Genomic DNA, 18,367 nt, shown 5'->3' with positions numbered 1-18,367 from the left:
CGGAGGCATGATCCTAATGCGAAAATTTGCCTAATGAGAAAACCAGGGGAAATAAGTTAAGGCCTCGTAATCGAATGGATTTCAAAGCCAACGTTCACCGATTCATATGTACGCGTAATGCAGTTGCGACCCCCTGCTGTGTCGCCACTCCGTCTCTCAGGGAAAACTCGGGCAACTCGAGCGACGGGATTGAATTTGAAATTGCGTATGTGCGCGCACGCGTTGAAGGACTGCAGACGACGACTGTGCGCTGCGCCCTTTCTACTACGTGTGCCTCGGGTTCTGACCCCTTGCATTCGGAATGGATACGACGGAGAAATTAATTTGGACCTTTTGCGCAAAAATCTGGTTCAATCGAATGTCTGTCGCTATGTACATAATTTATAATACTCTTGTTTGCATGATACAAAAATATTGATAAAAAAATACTTACAGGAGTCGGTGTCATCAAGGAAATGAGACGATGTCGGCTTCTCGCCTATAACAAAGATATTATACGTTAATTACGATTTCTTCATGACACTTTTATGGTACAAGTATATGAATCCACTCCTGTCATTCAAAGAACAGAAATATGATTCACGAAACAAATTCATCAAACCTGTGAAATTCCACAGCACCCTAGGCAGCTCGAACCCGCCGAAAAACAAAAGAAAGCCCTCATCAAAGACCTCAATACCAAGGCAGTCGCGCAAAATTCATTCCCCGTCGACGAGTAGGGCGCGTATCAAGCTCCCGTATAATCCCCCGCAGAGTCGACGCGATCGGCTCTTTTATGATATGCGCAGTCAGATTCGTCCCTCTCTCTCTCTCTCTCTCTCTCTCTCTCTCTCTCTCTCTCTTTCGCGGCCATCAAAGGGTGCGCGACGCGTTTCCGACACTTAGCATCCGTGCCACGCTCGCGCATGAGAAAAAAAGCGAACAGGGGTTATACGCCTGCCCCGTAAAAGTGTATACGCGCAGCAGCAGCCTCGTAATGAACTGTAATCGATGGGGGCATAAGCCGCGGATTAGCGCGAGCGACGCGGAGGTGCGCGCACAATGCACCGCGCCGAGGGATATACCGAGTGGGTGCGTGGGTGGATGTACAGTATATGTACAGTACAGTATGTATATCGATTTGTCGGAGCGGGAAGGAATAAGGGAGCGACGAGTCTGCAGCTGCGTGTGTACTGCTTTTCAATGGACTCGCGCGGAGGAGGATTATATTAGGGTGCGCGAAATGATTTTTGATATGCTCTCTCGCTCTCTCCGGTTGAGCTGTTTTCTTTTTCGGCTTGCGGGACCGTAATGTGTTTTGATTAATTTGCTGCCGCGCTTATTCCGATACGAGTTTCGATGATTCTTTCGCACTAACAAGCACCGGCTTTATTATATTCTCTTGATCAATGTCGGTGATCGAACAAACGGTTGTGTATGAAATAATATACTTTGTTTCCTGGCACAACAATATTATACAATTACAATGCCATCGATATACACTTAGCATCGTCGGAGTATAACGTATTGAAATAACATCCACGCCCTAGTACAATAGCCTATGATAGAGTTGGGGGAGAACATTAGGGCTGATTATCGAGCTACTCCTCGCTTGCTTTCACAACTACAGCGGCTTGTTGTTTGCTTTTCAACTGTCGCGTGTATACATAGAGGATATTTCTACTTTTATTCAAAGGGACGCGCGCGCGAGCGACACGGGCATACGCGCGACATTGTCGAATGACAAAGGGGAACGCTTATTGGACACAATGGCAGCGAGCCCGCCGACTCCCGCTAAAATATTGAACTCCAGCGAGCATTAAAAGTTACAACGCTTTCGCCTTGTTAGATCGAATTATGCGCGATATCAAATTTATAATATGGCAAATATACGTATAGCAGCTCGGAGTCGCAATAAATCGACAAAAACTTGTGAAGCGCGCGTCGAAAACCGTCCAATTTTCAGTCAGACGAATATAAAAGTTCTCTGCGGCGGATGATAATAAAAAGGGTATAAAGGGCCTGAAGGTAAAAAAAAAGAAAAAAAAAGGTCGAGAGGGATGTCGAGTGAGAGCGTCCCGAGAACGCCTTTCCGGCGCATTATTCAGAATCACGCCCTGGAACTACGTCCGACGAATGCATTAGCGCGACAACGCGCCGCAAGCGCGCGGAGATTTGCCGAGCGATTTAGAAATGTCCGATCTGAATGCCGCCGCGTCGTTCCAACGAAGCTATATGCAGGACCCGAAAACGCGGCTATGGCGTGTAACCGGGCAAACACCCACTTTGGACTGGGCGGTCAGATCCTCTATTCTTCGATAGCTGCGAATTGGCGATTCTTCAATTTCAAAGTTATCATTTACTCGATCTTTCTATTATTAGAAGAATGAGCGATTTAATCTTGTCAAAATAATTAAAAAGAGCCGTGCTAGACACACTGCACCAAAGCACGATTTATCCCCTTTCAACAAACACCAAATTAATGCACGCCCGCGCGCGTGTATACGAGGCCCTTGCGTTGGCTTAATTTCGCGCGAGAAGCGCATCGGTCCCGTAAGTCACGTCACCGCGGTCTTCTTTATCGGTGATTTAGGCGTCTCGCGAGGTGTCGTTCTCTCCTCGCACGTTCTCCATTTCCCTTTTCCGGTATACAGCATCTCGCAGCTCTCTCTCTCTCTCTCTCTCTCTCTCTCTCTCTCTCTCTCTCTCTCTCAGAGCCGACGCACGACGTCTATATAAGGAAGAATTATTGCGATTAGAAGAAGGAGAGAAGGGAATAAAAGTGCGGGAAATATGGCTCGAGTACGTGTGTGTGCGGAAGATTTAAGGGATGCGCCGCTGTAAGAGTTCTTTGGCTAACGTATAAGCGCTGGTAGACAGGACGTTTTAGGAATAATTGAGCTAGGCTTTTTATTCAGCGAAAGAGCGAGAGAGAAAGAGAGAGAGAGAGAGAGGACGAAATTGCATTTTTGCGTGCTACGTATATACTCGGAACCGGTCGTCGCTCGATTTTTCTTTCTCCGACACACAGGCGCGCGACGACTTTCTGTAAATTTTCCTTTTTTCAGTATACACTGCACACTTGTAGCAGGCAAATAAACTGACTTATGAGCGAGGGGGAGGATAAGAGGCCGCGCCGCTGCGTGAGAGGGTCAGATAGCGTCGCTCTTAAGAACGGTCAGAGGGCAAAAATGATTTTGAATTTATCGCAGTCATTTCTCGCTTCCAAAGAGGTTCTTCGAGCGCACTGCGTGGAATAGGTTTCGAGAAAGTCGAATGAATGAAATACCGTAAGTAATCGACGGTTATTCATACCTATAGGTGAATAACAATCTTCATCGATTCAAAAAATGCTTTGAAAGAGAAGAGAGGGCAACGAACCCTTTCAAAAATTTTTAATAAAGAAGCTCATCAGCGCAGCGTATGCATCTACAAATCCTTCCTTCTTCTGCAGAACTACTTATACCCGAGGCTATATACAGTAGCATCGCGTCGGTGCAGCTAAACGAGCCAGACGGAGACGCGCAGGAAGGGTCGCGGGCGCGAGATAAGAGGCTTAACCAAATAAGAAACCGGAATAAAGCAAGACTAAGCGAGTGGGATGGGCTGAGGAAGGAGTAAACGAGAGAGAGAGAGAGAGAGAGAGAGAGAGAGAGAGAGAGAGCCGCGGGGGTCCGAATGTAAGGAGGTACTGCTATATATATACTCCGGAACTTGCTCGTCTCGTACATAGTCGCGCGGAGGCAGAGGCAACGCACACAATGGCGACGACGCCCTTTGCTGAATTTATATGCTCCCTATTCGCGCATGTCGAAAGGGCTGATGCTTCGCTATTATACGCGCGCCACGCGCGAGAGAGAGAGAGAGAGAGAGAGAGAGAGAGAGAGAGAGAGCTGTGATCGCGCGCGGTTTAGTCGCAGCCGGCGAAAGTGAGATGAGCCGCGGGTTGAATTTTGCGCTGCGACGAGATAAACAGCTGCCGGGGAGTCGGGCTGTCGGCTCGAATTTCGGGGGTGTGTCGAGCATATTCATGAGGTTGTTTGTCATAATAGGCCTGACTGGTTGGCTCGTCGACAGATAGGTGTCATAGTATGCGAATTTTTCGGGTTATCGGACTGACGTACGTTCCACCAAAATAATATAATTTTATTTATACAAGCAGACGCAAGAAAGAAAACACATGTCAAGACTTCATTAGAGCAAACGCAGGCATTTCAGACCCTAAAGCTAAACAGTTTTTTGCACAGTACATCTCGATAACGACGGCGATTATATACCCTGACGCACTTTTTCGAGCAACCTATCTTCTTTCCCCTCTGAAGAAATGCGGGAGCTAGCGCGACGGCGTGTATCTCGTTATATAGGAGAATCCGAGGGTGCCGCGGATCTTTATATTTAGCCGCGAATCTTTTTACGCGGCTGCGGGCGTTATTAATCACGCCGAACCCTGCGCGAGTTTCGGAGAAAGCGAGGGCTCATCTCTCTCTCTCTCTCTCTCTCTCTCTCTCTCTCTCTCTCTCTCTCTCTCGCTTTTGTGATGCTTAAATTTGCCGCGTAATAATACGACTGTAGCGGTGTGTCGCTGTGAGAACAGTTTTCATAGTAGTTTATTAAAATATAATATTCAAGCATTATCACAAACGATTTCGAAGATATATATTTCACGGTTCGAATGAATAAGCATTGGCACCGCGAATCGTTAGGGAATGAAAAATATAATTTAAAATTGAAATCCAGCTCGGCTTTCAAATAACTCTCCCTTTAGGACTGCTCGTCCGAAATACAAAACTATCGAAAACCTCTCAATTTCAAATTCAAACGTTTCACCCTCTCAGTGAGCCGCGGTGAATACGCCGGGTGAGCTTTCCATATACGCTGAGGTACACGTCACCGAAATAACAGCCGAAAAAGGCTCGTTAAATTAAAAGGCAAATGCAGTAAAAACCGCGCGGTGAATGAGGTTTGCGCTGCATATGACGAATCGAGCGGAAACGCGAATCCTCTGATCTCTCCGACCTGACGGCGCAGTCGCACAGAAGAATCGTTTTGAAGTATAGTTTATATTCCCGGATCGACAAGAGCTGGAGAGAATCAAGTCAAAGAATTTAATTGAATTAATAATGTAATTTAAAGCTTGACAGAGCCTTGCGTATATGTTAAATTAAATGATACTCATTGCCGAGCGAGCTGAGCGTGGAAAGAGCAGTGTTATACACTCGAATCGAAAATTTTATCATAAACAGGTTTATGAATCATCATATTCACTAAATAATAAATTCACTATAAAGCCGTTAGCAAATATAGCACAGCCCCTCAGAACTTTGAAAACGAACTATCTCAAGTGTCTCCACTCTAACCTTTCACCTTCTCACCCTCTTGCGCTTTTTGAAGCTCTCGCACCCACACAACACCGCGTATTTCCACGCAACGCGACTCTCCCCTCTATACGGCATAGGAAAGTCATGCCTCACCTCCCTACTCGCGCCTCAGCGATAATTAAGTAATTTTACAGACGGCTTAATTCTGGGAGCCCGCTACTTACGCGACGCACCGGCATCGCGCGTATCACACTTTGTGCCGCAATCTTGCTCGGCGTATCTAACCCGCGTGCTAAGTGCCGCCGAGTGCAGAGAATTCGCGAAATTTATGTGTCCGCTGCAAAACACCGTTTCGTCTTCTGTAGGCTCGGGGGTTTAGAGAGTGAGAGAGAGTTGCGTGTACAGAGCTGGAAGACCCGCGAACGTATCTTTCGCAGATCTGCGGAATTTGCATTTTGGTTGACGAACACGAGAAATTGTTACATATTTTTGGCTTTTTGAAGCTGCTGATAAGTCGTGTGATGGATCGACTTTTTTTTATTTGCGTGTCTTTAAGTGTGTCAATTTTGCGTTTCGGCGGCTTACCAAACCCATACATAAAACTAAAACGTTTCAGCTTTAAAATTATACCTTATACTAGGCAGTTTAAAAAAAGGGAACAAATAAATTATGCAAAAACTCCCTCGTCCCCGAACAACAGTCGTATATCAACAAAACTACGAGCGCGCGTATAGATAACCAGAAAATAACGAAGGGCGCTGTTCCCTCCCGCAGTCAAGCCATAAGTGCATCGCGTGGCGCCGAGCGCGTAGCGTGCCTCGGCGACACAATTTGCGAGCAAGCTCCGTCGCCAAGTCCGTAGGTATACAACTACCTACGGCAACCACGCGATGCGACTTTGCGATCCTATCGGGCTCTGCATCAACGCGCTACGTGTTTCTCCTACTTCGCTCTCGCTCTGTTTTTTTCCCTCTGCACTCTTTGCATGCTGATGAGGAGCGCGATTGTTGCTGCAAATTTTACATTTTACCGCTCGCTGCGTTTAGTCGCTGGCCTATTTTTCTTCGCACGCTTTGCCCGACCGGGCAGCATTACGATGCGGTGCCAACGGTTTTGGGGCTGCTGATCGGCTGTGGCTCTAATTCCAAGGGAAGTGAAGGGATACGTGAGAACTAGAGTTTTTAAACATTTCAGAGCTGTAACTCTTTTCAAATATAATCTCTACGGGTTCAACGTACTTCTTTTAAAAATAAAAGTTCAAGTATAGCGTTATTTCTCATAAACGCGCAGTGAAAAAAGCTGATTTTTCCCGTAAATTGATTGTCGGCGCACGATAAAAAAGAATTAAGATACGAATTCACAATATATTTCACGAAACAAAAGAACGTCCGCTCGGGGGCGCACGAAAATTCTCGCCGCGCGCGGCGCAATCGTACCGCTCGACCGCAAGCGTAAATAATGAAAAGGCCATTATCACGTCTCCATTATTTCCCTCGACTGAGCCTTCTCACGCATATAATACGCGCGCGAGCGCTCAGCGATATGACGCGCGCGCACTTGCAAAAACGCTCCGGTCGCGTGAGCGAGTTTCGCGCACTCTATGTACAGCGCCATGCTAATTTATGTAGATTTTCTTTATCTCGCGACTGCGCAAAGAATAACTATGCACTCGATTGCCGGCATGCGAAGGACCGGGCTTTCGTTTTTCTGAAATATGTGTAATTCTCTCTCCCTCTGCTTTTCTTTTCTCGGTCTACTTTACGTCGGTGCAGAGCAACGAAAAAAAGCGCCGATAGAGTTATTAAGGCTGAGGATTTATGATTACGGGAGCAGCGAATGCTTTCTGGCTGCACGAGCTTGAGAAAGCAAGGAGATTTCTGATTAGACATTCTCAACACTTTCTTGAATTTTCAGGCGTTGCGAAAGGAGAAAGGTTTATTTATACGCTGCTTATGAACGTACTTTGTATGGAAATGATAACAGAGTTGTAGTATGCGAAGCCGGATTTTTTCGCGACCCGCTGGTGACTCATTGCCGGCCGAGATAAAAGCGTAACTAAAGCAGCTGGAATGGAAATTAAAAATCATTACGCAATCGCATGCTTCAAATATATTATCCTTACTTAGACTCGTCGAAAGGTTTAATTTGTATACGGAGAAAATAGAAATAAATTGATCAGCTTTTGTATGATTGTCGCAACCTTTATTTTTCTGTAGAAATTATTTCGTAAACATTTGTACAATAAATTTGAAAATACAATTTTTCAAAAATAACATTCCAAGGAGAGAAGGTCCTATATAGTAGATAGTGGAAAAAGGGCGATGACATAAAGGACACGACTTTGATAAACGTCTCCGCGCGCGCGCAGGAAGGTAAAGCGTAATGAGTTTCGTTAATTAAGGGGGAGGAAGAGCTTTACTAACCGTTTTTGAATTACAGAAGTTTCACGCTTCTGTGCATCAACGTCAAAGGAAAATCGGGCCTCTGTGCGTACTGCGAAATGAGGCGTTGGCCAAAGGGAGTCTGACTTTGTGTATTCGTAATGTAGGATAATAACGAACAGTATGTGACTCGCGGTGAACAAACAATGGGATATGAAAGCAGAATTTATCAGATTTTTTGCATTTCTTATAGAAGCGTTTATGAAATTGGTATCATAAAACGCTAAATATTTGTTAACATGCAAATTAGATAGATAAAATATCATATAGCTTTTAACTGTGTATAACTTCTACTTAGATATGCTTCAGCTCGTAAAAGAGAACTGTAAAGCAGAAAAAAGCAGTAGTTTATTTGCAATGATAACATTTAATGGCCAATATAACGAGTACTAAACACAAATAGATAGAGCGTGGAGAGTAGCATAAATAGAACTTCAGCAATCCACGAAAACGCAGTGATCTATTATACGCGCATCACGTCTCGTAAGTAGTTTTCAAGTTTATTATTGTCTTCGTAATTTTTTTTTTAATTCAGAATTAATTTTTAGTAAGAGATAAGAATAACTGTTAACTTTTTCAAATGTAAATTATTCTGTTTTCTATGGTCCTAAGTCAAAAAATGAAACCTAGATATTTTCTACTTCTCTTAACTCATTCAAAATTAAATTCTAAACTCATGAGATATTCCTATAAACTAAGTAAATTAATCAGAGTTTGTGTGTTTTCAATGTCGTTGGCGTAAACACAGCAATTGTAAAGTATCTTACGAATTCTCATTTCATTATTTACAGAAAGAAAGAAAAATCAAAATGAACAAGGTAATATTGATCGAGTTGAACAATAAATAGATCCTACCACCTTTAAAATTATTTTTTGAAATACTAAATTTGATATTATTTTATTTGATTGAAAAGGATAAACTTTCTAAGATACAGTCTGTAAGTATACTATATGCATTAATTAAGGAGAAGTTCTACTTTCATTACTGTTTCTAATACGAAATTAACATTTCAGAAGAAAGGCGAATCAGATAGTTACGTAAGTATTATTATATCCTTAAACTATTACGTTATTATCTGCAGTAGTATAGTTTTTAATTATTATTATTTCAAATACTTATTTCAAAAAGAAGAAAGCGTAAAAAAATATATGTATTATTTTAAATATTTCAACAGGGAGGCAAGGAGTCCGAAAAATTCGATAAAGGTTGTGAGGAACCAAAAAAATCTTGCGAACCCGAGAAGAAGAAGGAAGGCCGTGCAAATCTGAAAAGCCAAAATATGAATCTGATACCAAAGATTATGGTAAAGATTCTGATTCCGGCTACGGCGGAAAAAATAGCAAGAAATACAATAGTTACTAGAAGATACGTATTTCTTGTGTTTCCGATACTATGCAGATGTGTGACTATTAATAAACCAGTTATCCAATGGCCATCACGTTAAGATTAAAAAATAACTCCTATAATGACATTATCACATCCTATAATAACCATGAACCGTCGCAAGCATCTAAATACCTTCTGAAAATCAAGACCGAACTCTGCAACATTCAGTAAGTCGTACCCTCCCTCCTTCAAAAATAACCCACCTACAGGCTCCCTCGATCGAAAGGGGCGTCCAGCGAGTCCAGCGCACATTTCGAACAGCCCTCGCAGCAGTACGTGTAATTTTGTGCGAATCCGCATTGCGCGTATGTGCGTGCCGATGACATTCCGTGCGCGCCCGAGCCGCTCGAAATTAACTCGGCGAGCTCGGTGTAATTATAACATTACGCGGCCACGGGGGTTGGGAATGATATCGGGACTTAAAGGTAAAAGCGCTGACAGCCCTACAGCAGCGAGAGCAGCGACTGCTGGTGCCGTAGCCTGCGCTGCAGAGAGAGAGAGAGAGAGAGAGAGAGAGAGAGAGAGAGAGAGAGAGAGAGTCCACTTGGCTTAATTGAACGGCTGTATTACACGAACGCGGTAATGGTCGAGTGTGCTGCTGCGCGCTCGAACGCACGTGCGGCTGCTGAGGTCCACGCTCCGGAGATTTGGTATACTTTGGATATCTGTGACTGGAATTTCGACGACGTGAAGTAGTCCGTTGGAAGCTCTTTTTTTTGCCACGACATTCTTGAGAATTTTCCAGAATTCGGCTTTTAATTAATTTTCTCCAGCGAAAATTTTTTTGCTAGAAACGTATGCATGATTATGCAACAAAATTTCCAACAGCATCCAAAAAGAAATATTGCATTACTCTATCAGTACGTACGTCGTACGAGGAAGTTCAACAACGCGCAAAACACATTCTCATCAATGCAAACAAAGAAAGTCGAACAAAAAAGCGCGCGCACGCGTGGGTAGTCTAGTGCTTGCATCAGTCGATATTACAAAGGCCTTATACAAAGCTGCAGCCTTCCGAGCGTGTGTCCGAGCGCGCGCAATATGCGAAATTCCGCACGGTATAGTGTCCTCGCCGCTTATACAGCGCGCACGAAAAAGCCGCCCCTGTGCACAGCAGCGCCGAGCAGTCTGCAGTTCATTAAAAACAAAAGGCGGATCGGACCGATGCTACGATGGTTCGGCCACTACGCACACACAGAGACGCATTGGTACACTTCGGACAAACGCGATACAAAAACACGCTGGTGGAAAGAACGAACGAACGCTGCAAAAAAGGAAGGACGACGCGCGGAGAGGAAGGCCAGTGGATGAGATCCGCTCGCAGGGGTGGGTGCGACCGTCCGTCTGAACATCAAAGGCTCGGGTGAGCCGCTACTGCTGCTGCTCGCTGTCACCGCTGCACTGTCCACTGCGCGCTGACGTGTATTTTCATTTTATATGCGAACGGACGTGGATAATCGCGCGCGTGTCCGTGTGTGTGTTTCCTCTCTGCCTGCGTAATGTCACGAGTGATCGGCCGCGATAAGCCAACGGGAACTGAAGGTGTACTACACTAGTGGCTTTGTCATTGCAATTGTTGGGGTAAGCTGGTTGGGTGATGTGTTTGCTTTTTCAGTGATAAGTGGAGCACCTGCTTTTGATGACTGGGTTAATTACTTTCTTTGGAAATTTGTCATCAAATTGCTGAGTTAATTTCTAATATATTCGGTATCGCAGAGTGAAAAAATAAAAAGCTTGATATGATCGGGGGAAGTGCATATTTATCATAATTCCAAATCGAGCACTGATGCAACTTTTTAAATACAGCTGTCGCAAAATAGCAAATCGTGATTAAAGTCTTTCGTCTGTCCATCAATATTCTCTGACTCTATCGGGAGCAAGGCTATTTTTATAAATTACGTATCCTTTCATCACAATTGAAAATAATTATACGAGTCATCCTCCGAAAGCTGAATGAAAATTAATCAATCAAGCTTAGCAATATAAGAAACAAGGCCACTAAATAATTTAAAAGTAAATACGCGAAGATGCGCGTGAGATAAAGGAAGCGAAAGGGCATCGAGCGCCGAGGAAAAAGAGACGGAGGCGAAGAAAACTACGACGACGCTATATCGAAGGAGGGGTCGTCGTGGCGAATCCTCGTCGATATTCCGTAGCTTTATCGGCGCCCTTAATAATTCATGAAAGAAGCCGGATAGTGCCAATTATAAAATAACGAACTTGGCTCCCACCGGGAGGCGGAAAAACTTTTCCCTTTGTCTCGTCAAAGGACGCGTCAGCTTAAAAGCCTCGGTGTCCCGTTTTTCTCTCTCACTCGCGCCGGAAGACATAAAGAGAAGCGCGCCGGCTGGTTTCTCTTTTTATTTTTGCGCGCGCGATATCCTAAGTTGTAATACATATTTCGCTGGCTGACGTTTCCCGATTTGGTTTTACAAATAAATTCCAGTTCACTTTTAAATGAAATATAAAGTAAGCATCACTACTATGCTTTCAATGCTCGTCTGAGAAAAGAAGGGCGAGAGAATTGAGTCAAATTTACGTCGGAATTTATGCAAAGGGCCATTCAGTGGACTTAATTAAACGCGTTTTTCCCTCCTGGCTGGCGGAGCCTCCACGTAGTCGCGATGAACTTTTTGCCGACGATTCGCGCGCGAGACATTCGACAAAAGAAGCTTTCGTGCTAAAAGCGCGGGGTAGCAGCAGCCTCGACGACGAAGACTACGCGAAATGTTAATTACTTTGATTCCCGAGGTAATCTCTTGTTTTGCGTTTAAGCTATTTTATATTCCAGAGCGTTACTCGCTTTCCCAGTCAGTCTCTCACTCTCCCGCCACATCGTGCGTCTCGAATCCGAGAAATCGAAGGAACGAATTCTCCCGTCTCTGCAGCTGGAACAGCACCTCGAGCTTACTGGTAAATGCTTGCTCGAAAGTGTGAAGGAACAAAGTTCTCGAGAAAATAGCGCGTTTTTTAAACAAAAAATTACGCTGAATTCGCACGTGAAAAAGTTTAATTTCACACGACGACAGGCTAATTAACCACGCGGCTTGAAAATACGCACATCGCAGGATGAATCTCAGGGTGCCCAGCATAGAGACACCCCCTCAACATCCTTTTGACGGCCTTGCGCTGAACAACTCTCTCTCTCTCTCTCTCTCTCTCTCTCTCTCTCTCTCTCTCGCTTTTTCAAGACCGATGTCGCCGCAACCGCAAGAGAACAAACGCAGGAGGAGTCAAAGGTATATTAAAGGCGGAGGCACGTCCAGCACGTTGTTTTCCATGCCGGGGAAAGCTTTGAGGGCTGCAACGTCGCGAGGCGAAGAAAACGGCTGAAAACGTGTTTGCTCACGTATAAGCGGTGCCAGACTATACTCGAAATGTTCCCATTCAGTTGTGTATAAGTGAAAATATGAATATTTCGAAATCACTGTCCAATACGAGTACACGACGAAACGAGTTACTTTTTTGTGGTAAGAATTTTCGTCCTTTTGTAAAAAGAACTCTGATGTAAGCACATAATAGTAATCCACCCGTCATAATGGAACTCCACCCGTAGAAATGACACCCTGCCGATCATCTGATAGGTATAAATACGACCGTTCAAGACAACTGCAATCAGTTAACCCTTGGTTCTTGTTGGAGCATCACCAATGACCTCCAAAATGAGTTCCAAAACCAACAATTCATTGACTCCGACTAGCCCTGTCTCCAACTTGGCAACTAATTTACAGAATAACATGAATATAAAAACGCCGTCACCTACGCAAAATCGTAGAAAAATAAAACGACGCCTAAACCAAATATGCCAGCAAATGTCAGAAATCAAATTGTCCCCGCCTCCCCAACAGCAAGAGATCATAGACCACGACGAATTAGAATTGTTCTGCCAAGCAAGCACTGTTAAAAAAGGCTCCAAACGCGCTATCGAACATCCCGAGACTCTAGCTCCTCGCAATGTACGCCGAAAACTGAACCTATAGTTTAACAACTAATTAAGAGTTTTGCTGACAAATAATAATGCTGAATAGCGACGTAGCAATATATGCTTAAAATTATAGCAAGTAACGCTTTAGATTTAAGTATAGTAATCTAAGACTGTAAATAATGTTTTAATATAAATTTTTTAAGTGAATTAAGTACAGTAAGAATCGAATTCGTTCTTATACACGAGTTTTGATGAAATAATAATAATTGCGTGTTTTTACCATAAATTGGAGGGAAAAAACGAGAAATCTGTTGTTGCAGACCTGTGATAAAAATAAAATTGAATAAATCGACGACTGTTTGATCAGGCTTTACTTTTTACGTCTTGAAGAATTTTCGTCATTTTAAGAAAAAATCTCTGATATTAGCGCATAATACAGCTTCACCAGTCATAATGACACTCTACCGGCCATAATGGTCGAGCTGAAAGTTCCAGTTCAACGGGGCTAACGTAGCAGGCTGGCCGGATACTTGCATACGACTTTCTCTTGCAGTGATATGACGAGCTTGAAAGTTAAGGTTCGAATATTCCGCAATGTAGCGAACCTAGACAGTGTTTTTCTAAAAAAATTCTTAAAAACGCTCTCTGCATTTCAATAATCTTTATTCAAGCGTGGACACATCCTAAAATATCCACCTCTCCGAAGGTGCACACAGCATTCCAACCATACATACAGATATATACCTTTATCTCCACATTCATCTAACACGAGTAGACGAGGAAACGTACGTGAGTTGAATGAAATCGCGGGAAAACTACCCCTCGCAACTTGTCGAGCTGATGATCTCGCGACGGTGTCCCTCTCCCTTTGCGCAGAGCTCGCCGACGGATCGAATAAATATGAAGTCGGAATTTCAAGCGGCTGGCGCGCGGCTACGAGGTGCGCAGAAAGAGAGGACGGAACAATGATAACAAACAGAAAGGGAGAGAAAGCGGAGATACTGTAGTGGAGAAGGAAAAAGGAGGCCCGATACAGTCGAGCGAGCGACGATAAAATCGGAGAATATCGAGCGAGAGAGCGATGCTGGCCAGTCACGCGTGAAATGTTGAATAAGGGTATGTCTCCCTCTCTCTCTCTCTCTCTCTCTCTCTCTCTCTCTCTCTCTCTCTTTCTGCTGCGCGAGTCCTTTATTTTTGTGTTTTTCCATTTTCCGCGTGTTTCGGCGAATGCGAGCTTCGTGGTTAATGGAGAAAGAACGCGCTTTTGCATGGATAAGTTATTCAGTGAGGCGTGAAACTTCGCTTGTGTGTGTACATCGGGCAAAAATGCAATGCTTGCCTTCGAGAAATTCCTAAAAACATACAATAGCATTTTACAGTTCTTCTGCGAAAAAGCTTGTGACTTTGACGGAATAAAAATGCAAACGGAACCCTCCAAAATTCTCTCAACCCGACCGGCTTATTCAATTACCGCACGTGAACCCCGCGGAAAATCCCCCACATTATCAAAACCGCTACTGTCATCAAGAAAAGCTCTCTGAGTTAAGCTCTCCAGACTTTCGTTGCACTGCCAGACTATACACCCTAACCGCGTTGCAATTTTCGATCTCGCCTTAATTAAGCTCAGAAGCGATTGGTTAATTGAGACGCGCGAGGGATATCCTGACCTCGACGACATCAAAGGCTCGCGCGAGGCTTAAAGCGGCCCCTCCTCCTCAGCCTCGGGCGCGTGCGAGCACAACCCTCTCCCGCCTTTGTAGCCGTGCCTTCTTGCTACTCGGCCGAGCTTCCGCTATTGTTCCTCCTTTTTGTTTCCGTACACGCGCTTGGCTTTCTTTCTGTCAGGCTGCACCCGCGCACGGATCTTCCGACTGGGCTGCTGCTTTAATCCACGCTGGCTTTTTTTGCTGCCACGGGAAACTTTTTCCTGTCTCGGGCGTTGGCCGGATCTACGTCGAGCTTTTTCCAGAATTTATGCAGGGGATCTTAATTTATTGATAAATTATGGTCGCCGGACTCTACGCATGTTGCTCTCTCGCGGACTGGGCATTTATTCGCGATGAGAATTTAAGTGTTGCGTTAAGCTTGAAAAGAGGAAAAACTAAGCTCTTAATGGTACTGTAAGCTTTACGAATGTTTGTTAATTTTCTTTTTTTAAAGCTGAACTCTTAATATCCGCAGTAAGCGGAATTATACCCAGCTTTTTCCATAAAAGCTACTTGGTAACTTGAAAAAATTAATTACACGTTTACACATTTTATTATGGCATTTGAAAGGGTAAACATCATATTTTTTTAAATATCTTGGAATATGCATACTTTCTCGGTCGATCTCTTTGTTCCGTTCCACACCAAACTCGTCTTTCTCCATACCATCCCTCAAGCCTCGGCTGTATTTTCCAACATCTTCCCAATAATACGTACTCCCGTCAACCCCTGTACGATATCTAGCTCTCTCGTTCGTTTTTTTCATCTGCTCTCCTTGTCCCTGCGATCCCGAGGCTCTTTACGTCTCTTTCTCTTCTTGATCGCTCTTAAGGAAACGTTAGCATGCTTAAGCTCTCGAGATGACGAGGCGAAAGAATTGCGCTGGGATTTGAACAGCAAAGGAGAAATAGAGAAGCTAGAAATCGTGCGTTTCGAGCCAAGTGGGAGTTTAAAAATGCAGCGAGAAAGCGTATAGCCTCGATAACGAATTTTCTATACTCTATTCACCACGACCACAACGCACACAGAAGAATGAGAAAAATTCAATTTCAATATTCAAGCAATAGCGCAGCTTAAAGCACAAACACGAGAATCCCATACTCATCAGGCACACTTGCGCCGCAGAGGTCTAAAATTTCCCAAGTGCAAAATATTAATAACGTCGCGCGCGACACTTGCCATACATAAATACAGACACTGTATACGATCAGAGAAGCGCGCGGGGACGTTTAAAGGGGTGTTTCCCGCGCCGTGAGTCACGCAACGCCGCGACGACTGCCTGGTGCAGCGCACGCAAGGAAGAGCCCGACTATATATGTGTATACGAGGGATTCGTGCCCGTCGTCGCCGTCGTCGTTCGTGCCGGTGAATGCGATATAATCTGCAAGGAGAGACGTGAGCGCGCGTGCGAGGATTTCGGGGGAACGAAAGGAGAGTCTCGAGTGCGCGCGAGTCTTGAGGGTGTAATTAAAAACGAAGAAACGCCGCGGGGCTAAATGAATACTATAATGTTTGTAATTGAACGATCTTTTTTTAGCCTGCTCTCGTCGGCGGCGGCGGCGCGTTGTACATAGACGATACTAGCGCGAACGCGAGGGATATGGTGCGTAGGGAGGAGTGTAAAGAGAGGAGCGCCGTTTCGAGTGAAAACTTAATTAAAATTCGTTTAATCAGAGCTGAAAGCACGCATGGTTTAATTAAAAGAACGCGCCGCGGCGCAAGCTTTTATATTTAAATTGCGTTAATTACTGTTTTTGATGCGCTCCTTTTGTTACGCTCGCAGCAGCAGCCCGTGCTCTCCAGGAAAAACGATTTTAAACCGTCTTATTATATCGTTTACATGAAATTGACGAATGAGTAGGCGCCTCATACTGATGATGGATAGATGAAAGTGCCTATGCGCCACCTATTTTCAATATCCAGAGGCTCGAAACATTTAAGCGGTGGGGTAAAAGGCCAAAACTATTTCGTTTGCTATTCGGTCGTGCTGCTGCGACTGATTTCGCACGTCTCAAGAGAAAATCTCCAAGCTATAATCTTATTCCTCTCCATATAACGTACCCTTTAAAAATGGGAACCCATATATTAAACGAACTAGCAGCGCCGCATCAGCATCCAACAACAGCAGCCGGTGTCTCGGTCGTCATCCCCGGAAACTCCATTCACTGCGCCGACGGTGCATCGCATCCATCCTCCGGTTTCTATAGTATGATTTGCCGGTGCAATTTTGTCGGCGCGACGAGGTTCATTTTTTACTTTTCCTAATAGAACAACGCAGCCCGTAATTTCGCCCCCGTCTGTCGCGCCTTATTCACTTTTTTTCTCTTTCTCTTTTCGCATTCAAAGTTGACGATTGGCGGAGGGTCAGCATACGCGACTTTATGAATGTTTAAGGTTTCCGGCGCGGATGACTTTATGTTTTCACGCGCGCCAGTCATTTTTCCCTCCTGCCCGACTCTCTTATAGCTATACACGGGGGGTATTTTGCTCGCGGCTTTTTCTCGCGCAGCTATATGCGCCGAGCGTGTTAGGAGGGTCTGGAAAGTTTTCAGTGCAGAGGGGGGGATCCTTTTTACCTTTGCTCCCGTTTCTCGCGGAAAAAAACTTTCTCTTTCCGATAGGAAGGGGAGGAATCGTTTGGTCCGTACAGCTTTAACGCTTTAAGTTTTTTGAGAGTGGGGTGCTTTTTTTGTTTTACACTTATTTCTTGTCTTGAGAAATTGAATACGAATGTGAGTTGGCGCGACTCGAGTAGCTGAATAAGTTAAGACGTAAGCGGACGGGAGGAGATTAAGCCGGACGAGTGAATTTGTTGCGTCAAAAGTTTTAAAACGGAACTGCTCGAAAAAGTATACTTGAAAAAAGCTACGGTAGCTTCCACTATGTCCAACGAACTGACCGTAATTTCGAGGCCTTGGTGTATTCTCGCAGGTGAATGACCTGACAATGCGCAACCCTAGACGCTATCGCATCCCCGCGTGTATCCATCTAAATTCAAATCTAAAACATACAATACCTTTCTTCGCACTTATTATCCCATACCCCCGGCCGTTTCTTTCTTTCTCCCATCGGGTATAAATTTCGCACGGGAAGCTCCGAGCCGCGATTCTTCGCGTCCCCTGTCCCCTGCGGCCGCAAAATGTGGGGCTCTCAAGTGGCAGAGGGTGGAGCCGAGTTCCTCGCCCACCTATTTTTCTCTTCTGCTCAACTTCGCGTCTGCCAGCCGCAACTCTTTTTTCCTCATTCCCACTGCCTCGACTCTCAGCCGCAGAAGTAAGTAAAAGAACGCGACTGTGCGTACGAGCGTGTGTAGGAATAGGAAGGGGGGAGGAGAGAAGGCTTCTGGTGCATTCGGTTGAGTTAGGGCCTCGGGGAGGTGAGCGAGAATTTAGCGGAATGAACCCTCTCGTAATGTAGCCGGTGCGCCGCTCGAGGCGCGGGAATTCCGAGTTCCAGGCCTGCTGCGAGAGCTAGAGAGGAGGAAATGGAAATTATGATGCTGCTGGAATTAAAAGACCTTAACTCTCGCTTCTCCTCGTGCTTTGTGATGTTATGAATCCGCCGCCGCCGCGGAACTTTGGCTATTCTCTATATCGCACGAATCCGTCGTT

At 44.8% G+C, this 18,367-nt stretch overlaps 2 protein-coding genes across 5 annotated transcripts in view; one reads left to right on the top strand and one right to left on the bottom strand.

Annotated features, from left to right (window-relative positions):
* Positions 1–18,367, bottom strand: part of LOC100116943 (tyrosine-protein kinase transmembrane receptor Ror) — a 324,541-nt gene that overhangs the window by 72,190 nt on the left and 233,984 nt on the right. For all 4 annotated transcript variants that reach the window (XM_031924699.2, XM_031924713.2, XM_031924708.2 and 1 more), the window contains one exon: positions 434–478. In XM_031924699.2, coding sequence (XP_031780559.1) covers positions 434–478 — 45 coding nt within the window. The remainder of the gene's footprint in view (positions 1–433; positions 479–18,367) is intronic.
* On the top strand, positions 8,074–9,188 carry LOC103318100. The gene is made up of 5 exons (XM_008219374.4): positions 8,074–8,221; positions 8,530–8,556; positions 8,653–8,676; positions 8,753–8,776; positions 8,914–9,188. Exons 2-5 carry the CDS (start codon positions 8,548–8,550, stop codon positions 9,181–9,183), a joined length of 327 nt encoding a protein of 108 aa, XP_008217596.1. The 5' UTR covers positions 8,074–8,221; positions 8,530–8,547; the 3' UTR covers positions 9,184–9,188.

This window comes from Nasonia vitripennis, chromosome 1 (genome assembly GCF_009193385.2).
Source record: "Nasonia vitripennis strain AsymCx chromosome 1, Nvit_psr_1.1, whole genome shotgun sequence".
Lineage (NCBI taxonomy): Eukaryota > Metazoa > Arthropoda > Insecta > Hymenoptera > Pteromalidae > Nasonia > Nasonia vitripennis.
This window is presented reverse-complemented; position numbering and strand designations above follow the sequence as displayed.